The sequence below is a fragment of the Spizellomyces punctatus genome (genome assembly GCF_000182565.1).
Source record: "Spizellomyces punctatus DAOM BR117 chromosome Unknown supercont1.10, whole genome shotgun sequence".
NCBI classification, from domain to species: Eukaryota; Fungi; Chytridiomycota; class Chytridiomycetes; order Spizellomycetales; family Spizellomycetaceae; genus Spizellomyces; species Spizellomyces punctatus.
The window spans coordinates 754,614-764,786 of NW_015971546.1; the positions used below are offsets into that span (position 1 = coordinate 754,614).

The 10,173-nt window shown below is 47.7% G+C and overlaps 4 protein-coding genes across 4 annotated transcripts; 2 read left to right on the forward strand and 2 right to left on the reverse strand.

The window, feature by feature from the left end:
• The first annotated feature begins 469 nt into the window (after positions 1–469).
• SPPG_05961 (uncharacterized protein) lies at positions 470–1,455 on the forward strand. The gene is made up of 2 exons (XM_016754168.1): positions 470–622; positions 693–1,455. The coding sequence occupies exons 1-2, from the start codon at positions 475–477 to the stop codon at positions 1,088–1,090; spliced, it is 546 nt and encodes a 181-aa protein (XP_016607051.1). The 5' UTR covers positions 470–474; the 3' UTR covers positions 1,091–1,455.
• Positions 1,294–3,480, reverse strand: SPPG_05962 (uncharacterized protein). Its single transcript, XM_016754169.1, has 10 exons — positions 3,319–3,480; positions 3,056–3,243; positions 2,921–2,987; positions 2,654–2,853; positions 2,453–2,599; positions 2,361–2,378; positions 2,112–2,306; positions 1,907–2,052; positions 1,610–1,831; positions 1,294–1,547 (listed from the first exon to the last, which is right to left on the reverse strand). Exons 1-10 carry the CDS (start codon positions 3,395–3,397, stop codon positions 1,460–1,462), a joined length of 1,350 nt encoding a protein of 449 aa, XP_016607052.1. The 5' UTR covers positions 3,398–3,480; the 3' UTR covers positions 1,294–1,459.
• Positions 3,481–3,582: 102 nt separating this feature from the next.
• On the forward strand, positions 3,583–8,321 carry SPPG_05963 (uncharacterized protein). The gene is made up of 24 exons (XM_016754170.1): positions 3,583–3,823; positions 3,880–3,945; positions 4,003–4,067; positions 4,130–4,201; positions 4,256–4,357; positions 4,429–4,644; positions 4,704–4,766; positions 4,825–4,970; positions 5,024–5,245; positions 5,312–5,727; positions 5,786–5,889; positions 5,953–6,042; positions 6,109–6,192; positions 6,252–6,385; positions 6,445–6,464; positions 6,529–6,641; positions 6,702–6,777; positions 6,848–6,928; positions 6,988–7,048; positions 7,122–7,263; positions 7,337–7,352; positions 7,421–7,456; positions 7,519–7,882; positions 7,946–8,321. Exons 1-24 carry the CDS (start codon positions 3,637–3,639, stop codon positions 8,280–8,282), a joined length of 3,213 nt encoding a protein of 1,070 aa, XP_016607053.1. The 5' UTR covers positions 3,583–3,636; the 3' UTR covers positions 8,283–8,321.
• Positions 8,322–8,327: 6 nt separating this feature from the next.
• Positions 8,328–10,114, reverse strand: SPPG_05964 (uncharacterized protein; the record flags this gene model as incomplete). Its single annotated transcript, XM_016754171.1, has 10 exons — positions 8,328–8,414; positions 8,488–8,697; positions 8,761–8,921; positions 8,986–9,062; positions 9,127–9,193; positions 9,255–9,323; positions 9,395–9,476; positions 9,536–9,653; positions 9,730–9,879; positions 9,942–10,114. 10 exons carry the CDS (start codon positions 10,112–10,114, stop codon positions 8,328–8,330), a joined length of 1,194 nt encoding a protein of 397 aa, XP_016607054.1.
• Between the last annotated feature and the right edge of the window lie 59 nt (positions 10,115–10,173).

Consider the following 10,173-nt stretch of genomic DNA (forward strand, 5'->3'; position numbering starts at 1 on the left):
GACAACGCTCTGGTGACTCGTAAGATTTCGAAAACGAAGTACAGGAAGAGCAAAAGAAACCAAGAACAAAGGGAATACGACGAACCAGAAAATCTCAGGTTAGAATCTTATATTGTTAAACACCGATGGCGTGGAATTGTCACACCGTCGGTGGAGCTGCCTGGTTACAGGCACCCAACCGCCCTCGTCACATAGCAAATGTTCTCCAACAAAAGTGTGTAGATACTTATAATTGGAAAGGTTTTGTAGCCTTCACTTTCGCCACGAGATCCCCACTTGACACTGTCTTTTGCATGTCGTCATGACTCTTCGCAGGAGCACAGATTGTCATCAGATGTGTGCCAAAAGCTTTCGCAGGAAACAAGCTGCCCAGAGGTGATCTCTGAGAGCATGACCTTTGTCACATGATTTGATCAGGTGACAAGTTCAACAAGTCCAAGGCAGACCATTGAGATCTCTGCTATCGAGGGCACGATGCAGGCCCTGGTGCGCGCCTCTTTAACATCAGGAACGCTGTATACGATTGGGGACTTGCTGAATCAGGGCTTTGTAGAACCTAGAGTATCGGGAAGCGACAGGTCTCAATTCCGTGATGTGGACTGGTTGAGGACGGGAAAGTTTGGTGGGTAGAGCATGGCGTTAGTTGGAAGAAAGCTTGGCGACCACTCACCGTTTGTTGCAATTCTTCCCAGCTTTGACCGGCGCATTGCTTCATGGGCCATTTTTTCTGTATGGGTTTACCATGCTTGATAGGCTGTGTGGGCAAGCCAGGTCGCTGGGAGCCGTATTTAAGAAATCTGTTGCCGGCCAGGTTTTGCTCTTCCCGCCCTATGTTCTCTCTTTCCTATCCATGACTGCTCTCTTGGACGGGCAGTCACCGTGGGACCGGATCCAATCCCGCTTTGTTCCAATCATGGTCAATGGCTCTATTGTCTGGCCGATCGCCAACGTTATCAACTTCCGGTATCTTCCAAGCCAATGGCGTATCGCTTACATCAATATTGTTGGGATTGGATGGAATACATATCTCAGCTTTAACACTCGACAGCATACTAAGCGGGCCATCCAAATACCTTCCGATTTACGTTAGCCGTGGAGGGGAGAACCACATCAAAGGAATGTTACATGGCCGGTATCGATGATAGCTGAGCGGCTGGTCCCGTTGGCAGTCATTGGCGTCATTCCACGCTCTCTTCTGCGCCTGACACCAGCCCATGCAAATATCAACCGTCCCGAAGTGACCTAACCATTTTGAGAGAAATCTAGAGCGTGTAGCCTGCACCAGGGACGGCATATCACGTTGAAATACAGGTGCAGACACACCCGTATGGCGTCTTCGCATTTATTCCTGATGTTCAATGAGATAATCCAGACATAGCATTATATGTTTTATTTTGTGTCGCGCCCAGCTGAAAAGGACGTGCTGTAACTTCACATGAACCAAGGATTGGATGTCTACCTAATCTGTTTTGCTGCGGGTACCAGAACCAGCGCCATCGTTGGCTGAATCCACAGACCCAACGCTGCTCAGTAGGCCCACAACGAAGCTGATATCATAAAAATGAGTCAATAGAGACAACGTTGGCACATCATTCGAAACGGCACCTACATTATTGTGATGATCAAGACAAGACTTGTCCAGAAAATAATCTGGAAAGGAACGGTAATATCCTGATATTGACACGCGTCGCCTGTCCACTTCACTGGTCCACTGAAGCCAGGCCTCGGCTGACCAGCATCGTCAGTGTACTGGTTGCCACACTGACAGACGAAGCAGCTTGAACCGTTACGTTGCCCGCACGTGCCGTGATTGGTACAGTTTGAAAACGTCCTGCATACGGGATGGCATTTCCAGACGTTTACGCAAGTTCGGCTTCAGGTAATGGCCTTCTAACTGAGCACTTACGAAATACACTCTGCAACGGTCGTTGGACAAGGTGTCGCTGTAGTAGAAGCGCGGCGAGAAAGCAATGTCCTTGAAATTTTAGGGGGCACCGTCAAGACTTCGGCCAGCACATGGCCATCGTGAAGTTCGGTGAAGGAGGATACCATCTAAGACTCATGGTTACAATCATGCAGTCCTCAAATGTCGTATCACAGCACCATAATACCTCGCTGATAGCCCTGTTAACCATTTTAGCTCCATTTTCGTACTGAGCGGACTTTTCCCCATATCTGTCCCTCAGGCTGGACAAACCTGAGAAGGTTACTGCAATAAAAGAGGGTACATCGATCGGCTTTCCCGCGCTTGCCACCCGCTGTACTTTAAATGCCTCGATGAGGCTTGTTGCAAATTCGAGTTCCGCCTGCAGAGCAGAATGAGCGTTGCGTACTCTCAATTTACAGAACATGCTTCTTACCATGAGATGCATATCTTCCTGTAACGGCGATTTCAATAATTAGACATCAGAGATCTAGCAAATCAGAGTGCATGGGTGCCGCGTCCACGTACGGGATTATTACTGTTCAAAGATTGCGCACTCTCTCCAAACTTCTCAATCGCGTGAGACTTCATGTCTTCATAGAGAGTCTCGGAAATCGCGGTTAACGTCTTTCGAATGCTTGCCGGAAGTTTAGCTTGCGTTGAGACATCAACCCTCTATTCCATTTCGTCAGAATCACTTCATAGCGAATGCATTCGAAGCGTCCCTACCTTTTCTCCGACATGGACTGCGGATACCTGTCCCGTAACTGCGCCCTGGCCCTTCGATGAGATGATTAACGGCCAGCTTCCGGGAACATTCTTTACAATAGCACGCGCGGCCCGCTCGCCAAAGTCCACCAACTGTGCGTCCGCGGTGTTATGCTCTGTATAGATCCGGAAGTAAGGTACCGAATCAACAAGACCTGATTCTGGTGTATTCATGACTATTATTGATGATATTTGTTCCAGTCAATAAAAACCCCATTCGGGACTTACCAGCATGATAGTCGTCAATGACTACCCACAGGTTCGCTTTAGGTGCCCCTAGAATATCAAATTTGATCTGAAGCCGAAGTTTGTTCAGAAGATTGTAATGATTCCGCTGAGGACCAGATGCGTGAAAAATCTTACATCTTTGACGGCATCATCCAGTATCTCATTGTCTTGCACTTCAAGAATATTGACAGGTTGTAGGATGTCACCAGCCCCAGCTGAAACCGCCACCACATGGGAAACCAAAGATGTTGCTTGAGTCCAAGAAATATCGCGTGGTGCTCCGTCCGTCAATCGGGGGTATAGATGGAGAGACGCATAGGGTGCTGCAACGGACGAAAGAGACGAAAACATTGTTCAATTTGCTATACCCATCGGTCGTCATCGCAATCACGGGTTACCAGAACTGTCCGACGCCGAAGCGAAAGCTGCGAGCGCCGCAATACCCGCACATAACGAGACTAGCGTTCTACGGGCCATGGCTATGTATGCTTGTTATTGATGACTGGCCTTCCGCTATAAACCAGTGAACGCCCAGTTTTCCAATCGCCCGCCTGGTGCCGATGTCCTCCAGCGCGCCTTTCAGTTTCTGAGGGCACTTGGCTTTGTCACGTGAGCTGACGCGTACGTGATCTGCGCGAGAACCAGAGGTCGTTTTCCCAGGCTTGCCTGGTTACCTCCAGAGCACAATTTCCGTTCAACCTGCGGTGAATTGTGGTATGCAGCATCCGTCAACGATAAGGACCGACTTGGTCGACTGTTCTGCCCTTTCATTGGAGCTTGCGGCAACCGATTCTCCATTTTTCCGGGCCAAGGTCGCTCTGTTTCAGAATGAGTTGGAGGCGTTTGGAAAATGGTTGGACTCTGTCTGCAGAGTCCTGCGCCAGTATACGGACGAAATGATCAGTAGGTGTGTGCGACTTAGTATCATGGATTGGCATTGCTAATTCATGCGCCAAAAGGGACTAATGAAGTGCAGTCAACCGTGATAGCAACATTGATGCCTCACTCCGGCCTGCACCTCTTTGGTAAGAACCGAAGTCGGTAACATATCCTTCAGATGCTAACCGACCCTGGGGAGACAGAGCGGACTATAACGCGAATAATTGGGGACGCTCTACAGTCTGTGTATCAAGTGAAGGCCAAACTTGTAAGGCTATTCATATTGTTATTGCACCGTCAGCGGCTACTGACATTCGCTCTATTTAATAGGTTGACGACATTATAGAGCAGCTTATAGAACCATTTCTTGCGTTTCTAAAGGAGGACGTTCGAGACATGAAGGTTTGGCATACTGTCACTATGTCCTACCGGCCTGTTTCATATGTGTGCTTTTAGGATGTGACAAGAAATTTTGACCGGGTATTAGAGAGATACGAGACTGCCGTGACGCGATATGGTAATCTGTCTAAAACGAAAGAAAGCAGTGCGTTACGTGAGGTTTGTTACGCTTAGCTGACGGAGAACGAGAGCGATTACAACACTCGTCCTCAAACTCATTTTTTTGAAAGGATGCTTTTGTACTGTATGAATTCCGCAAGCAATACATACGCGCATCTCTGGAACTTGCCCACCGGGTGATCATTTTTCGGATTCGTGTACATGGCATGATCATGGAGAGGCTGATGAATTATATCAGCTCCCATTCTGAATTTTACGATACCGCGGCACAAGTATTTAAAGGCCTGATGCCTCAACTGACCGGCTTAAAAGCCAAACTTGACGAGGTACAAGAGCATTTCTGCTGGGTCTGGCCTGATTACACTTTACTAAGAACGATATGCAGTCCATCAAAGTGCGAAATCAGAGTGCCACCAAATTGGAGACGACGCGGAAGATTCTGGAAGATGTGAGGCAGTCAGTAAAGTACACTCTTATTACCTTTTCTGATTCTCCACATTGTGTAGGAAGCCATAACTAAGGCCAAACCCCTCACGATCCCGAGTACCACAACCAGTCTGAGTCTCGATGTACAATCGGGGGAGAGGGGTGGCACACGTCACATACCCTCTCCACTGATCCCATCAGCTTCTACTCCAACGGAGAAAGAAGGGTATGTAATCGTTGGTTTATCAGTAATGGCGTGGTCTCATCACACATCTTCAGGTACCTATTTAAGCGAGTATTTTCCAGCAAGCCTTTGACAGTCCAAACATGGGCAAGGCGATGGTTTCGTGTCAAAAATGGGGGGTTTTCTTACTGTATGGTATCCCCAAAGCAACGAGGAGTGGTGCTCAGCACCCCTGCCTTGAACGTGCTCTTGTGTAGTGTGCGCGTGGTCCGAAACGAAGATCGCCGGTTCTCTTTCGAAGTATCTACGGTGCACAAGTACGTCCGCCGATCGAAATTTTTACAATAACAATAATCACACCAACGCCGCATTGCAAACGATAGGAGGAATTTCATATTGCAAGCCGAAACAGAGGACGATATGAATGAGTGGATAGCAACGATCGAAGCCGCCAAATACCAAGCTGCTGGTGAAGGACCAGCGTCCACGCCATTCATCGGTGATATGGCTACGGATATTGCTGGCAGTGATGATGAGGAAGACGCAATTCCCTTGCACGAGATTAAAATGTCAGAAGGGGATATTAAACCATCGACCGCTGAGAATGAGGGAGAAGAAGATGACGATGATGAAGATGAGAGTGATGGTGACAAAGAGCAAGGCAAGCCCGACAGCCCTGCTGATCAGAGCAGTGGGGATGACATTGGCATCAGATATTCCGACCGGACATTAGGCAAGGAGAACACGAAACTGCATCGACTTCTTAAGTCTGTTCCCAAAAATGATTATGTTCTTGACGGTAACTCTTCTATCTATGAGTGCCCACATTTATGACTTTTCTGATGTGAGTCTCTTAGCCTTCTCGTGTGCCATGCAGAAGGACATAGCTGTACATGGAAGACTTTATATTACCTATGATCGCATATGTTTCTACTCCAATATTCTTGGCTTCATTAGAATGGTAAACGCAAGTCTTCTGATTTCTGTACCACTCAGGACGCAATAGTTAACGTATACTTGGCAGCTGGTGACGGAAATGAAGGATGTCCTGGCAGTCGTACAAAAAAAAGGCCCTCTGTCCACCACAATCCTTGTAACTACAAGTGAAGCCACCGTACGTATGCACTGGATATATGCGAGTATGAGAAACATACGTTTTAACTTTTCTGTTCGCTGATAGCATTCTTTCTTACTGTTTTACAGTAAGGATGAAGCTCACTTCACCACTTTAAAAGCCGCTTGGCTAAATGCCACGAACACTGAAGTATGTAGCGTCTTGTGCGTGGTGCCGTCACTACAGCTTCGCTAACGTCCATCGCAAAGCAACGACTATCCCCACAAGAACTTTATGATTCGGTCAGTAAGCGGAAGCATGCCACTGCTGGGGTAGAAATCGAGTCAGAAGAAAGCGACGGTCGAGTGTTAGAGGCTGCTCCAGTTGCAGACCCTACAACCGGGTAGGTAACAACGATGTTATGAATTCCCAAGACACGTTGTAATGTCCAGCATTTTGTAGACAACCTGCCACCGCTTCAGGTAAGCTTTTGAACGACATAGTTAGTAAAATGCTAGACTCATTGAAGACCCTTGGTGACGAAAGAATACGACCCACCCTCCGATCTGGCTCTCCCAGCCGCGGAAGTACCGTGCGGATGTGGGGCTGATCATCAAGAAAAGAAGGAGGCTGATGTGGTATTCAATGTACCAGCCAAGGTACAGCCGGGATGATTACGATATTAGGGAAATGTGTGGACCTTAACCGTTACGTTCCAGAAACTGTTTGACGTTCTCTTTGGTAATGAGACAACATTCTGGAGTCAAAGATTTCATCCCAAACGCGGCGAATCAGGTTCGCGCTCCTCCCCGCAATGTTTTCCCATGCTATCCAACTTAACCACTATATTCCGTGCATGACACAGGACGACAAAATGGTATTTGGTCTGATGGGCCGGAACCGCAGCGCGAAGTTAAATATATGATGCCTGTCAATAATCCGATGGGTAAGCTGGCCGAAGTGTCGAGTCACGTAAATGACACTAACGAAAATTCATATCACCAGTCAAAGTAAAGGAAGCTGAGGTAATCGCAACGGAGAGACTCGTCAAGCGGAATGATTACTTGTATGTTCAGCTTTTGTATTACCGTCGCTCTTTCTGTGTCAGAACCCTCTCACTCACAGTGGATGAAAACAAGCATTTATGTTGTTGAAGCCCAAAGCTCGACGCCTGCCCTTCCGTATGCAGATGCTTTTGCACCTGTCACCCGCTACTGCATAACATGGGTGACGAAGCATTCGTGCCGCTTGGTGATGACCTGTGGAGTGAAGTTCTTCAAGGTGGGACAGTTATGCAACCGGTTATTTATATGTATAGATATTCTGATTATGGACGGTGAATGCGTCACGCCAGAGTCCTATGGTTAAAGGTATGGAGTGTACAGCTATTCTGACATAAAGCTCATGTATAACCATACCTGGCATACGTTTCGATTAGGCATGATACGCTCCGCCGGAATGAAGGGTTTAGCAGGTACAGACAATGGGGAGATATTGTAATTTACGGCAAATTCTAAAAGCCGTTTCGTTCGGAAGAGGGTGCCGCAGATACTGTAGCACTCCTGAAGCAGGAAATTGATGAGTACAACCGGAAAGTACTGGGTAAAACGCCATCTTCAGCGGAAAGCGCCGGCGCCGAAGCCATCGCCATCAGTTCACCGACACCTGGTGACACGACTGTCAACGTAACCAGGCGAGGTGCCACTGAAGAGCTTCCGTTTGGACTAGGATCTCCAATAGCGGTGTACACCCTCGTGGTATTATTGCTTATTTCATGCGTCTGTCATCTCGTAGGCTGGTGGCAAGGCCCCAGTAAAGGGAGTGTGATGAATATTAGCCCGCGGACAGTGGACTGGGTGAAGGATTTCAACCTTGGAGACAATGACGACTTCACGCAAAGGTAACTGGTGTTTCTTGACAGGTTCCTCAGCTATTGCATTTTAGTAATTTCAGATTCCTCCAGCTTCAAGACATTCATGACGTCTCATTATCACCTTTCAGAAGGAAATTCCACAATCTCGCTACGAGCACCCTCATCTCGAAGACGGTTGTACTACCATCCATCCCATTTTACATTGCAATCGCAACTCGCTCAAGTTCATTCAGCCGTTCATGAAGTCTTGACCGATATACGTGGGATGATGGAGGAAGTGCATGAGGTGGAACGGCAGGTGATATGGAGCATGTTCATGAATTGGATTGGTGACAAGACTGCTCTTTGTCAGAACGAAGGGGGGTCCCATTGTAACGGAGTGGCCACATTAGTAAAGGAAGTGGAAATAGGCCAAAGAGGAGGATGAGCTGCCTAGTGTCCTTATTTAATCAAGTTATTTCATCATTAATGTCTACACCGCTCCTTCATCAGCAAGTATATTGTCCTTGCGGGGATTCCAGCAGAAGATCTCATGATCATTCCCCCCAGAGTAAAGCTCCTTCAAATTCAGCAAAAAATAGTTTTAATTGGTTTGCCAAGGTGAAGCTTTGCAATACTGTCATTTTTTTCACCTCATGTCCATGTCGAAGGGCAACACAGCCGACCCGGCCGGCGTGCCGCTTTAGCCTCATCATCAATTCCCCACTCCATAAGTTGAAGACCAGTACCTGTCTATTATCAGACGGCTGAAAAAGCAATGGCGGATAACAGGAGGAAAGAGGTGTAATCGTCGGTTGAAGAACATGGAAGACCCGATTTCTCAAGTGTGGACCATAATTCACCTGGATGCCCCAATGATGAGCGAAAATGAACCGCGCAAAGGAGACATTGCTATTCGCAAATACCAAAGTGTTTTTGCCCGAAAACACATCCCACAGTCGCAGACTCTCATCGTGCCCGGCGGAAATGAGATACAAGCCGTCGGACGTGAAGCCTAGGCCATTCACATGACCATTGTGTGCAGACGTAGAATCATTGTCTCCATTGTCCTCTCGTCTCCTAGATCCTGTTAAATCCGATACAGTTGAGAACATCTTTAGATACAGATGCGCCAAGAGTTCATCATATACCAGTTTCATGCTGATCGAGGGATATGAGACATGCCTTCGCTTTGCGTATATCCCAAAATCGAATCGTATGATCAGTGCTACATAGAGTGAACAGTTGTCAACATAACACCCCAATAGATGTCAATCCGCAAGTACGCCTACCTTCCTGACGCTAACAAAAACTCATCCCGTGGTGACCACCGGACGGTGAGTACCGACCCCCTGTGACCTTAACAATACGTATATTGACAGGCAGCGTATACAGATAATGCGCAAGTACAACAACGCACCCATTAACGAATGTGTGAAGGCACCCGTACGCATATCGCATAGACGTACTGGCGATTCCGCCGTGCCAGCTGGAAAACGATTGGTCGTCAGCCTAAGCTATTTCTAGCAGAAACAAGATCAACGTCCACGGAGATTATACTTGCAATCAAATTGTGGCTCGTTGCCACAGACGACATCTCATGTACATAGACATGATTTTCGATATTGAAAGCACAGACACTCTGCGGCGATCAAATATTAGAGAAGGATGCATAGTAGCTTTCAAACTTTGAAAGTATACCTGCATAACATTAGTGTCCCACACTTTCACCGTACCATCCATAGATGACGTAGTGAATAAGCCCGTATCTGTCGGGAACCAGTGAACGCCTGTGACGCTATACTGATGGCCCGCCCGCCTAGTGGTGATGCGGACGACATAAGCGATACGTAACACATATTTAAGTTGATGGCCGAGCGTAAGCCGCTCCATACCTTTCCACGGTCGCTATGGGACGTGAAAGGGCTCGTGCAGGCGGAGGTCGTCGCAACCCAGTGGAAGTTTGGTCTGAGCCACTAGGGACGGTGTCCCACTCCTCCAAGTCATACAGGTGTATTGTCGTATCGGCACTACCTGCAAGTAAGCTGAAAACTGGATGAGCTCTGCTCGTGTGACAATTGGGAGCGCCCTTGAGACTACTACGTACTATCGTCCTTCCAGAGCTTCAATGTCCAATGCGTTAATAGGACCCGTTGCGACCTTTGCCAGACCCTTTGTTTTGCTCAATTCAGTAGTCAAAAAACGCGAAGACGACCAATGCAGTTCAATCTTGGGCAGTTGCGGATTTTCCTCTCGCGAACGCAAAAGCCGATAGGTCATCGCAGCGCTTGCATCTGGTGTTATTCGTCGAAGTAGATGTTGGAGATCAGCAGACGGAG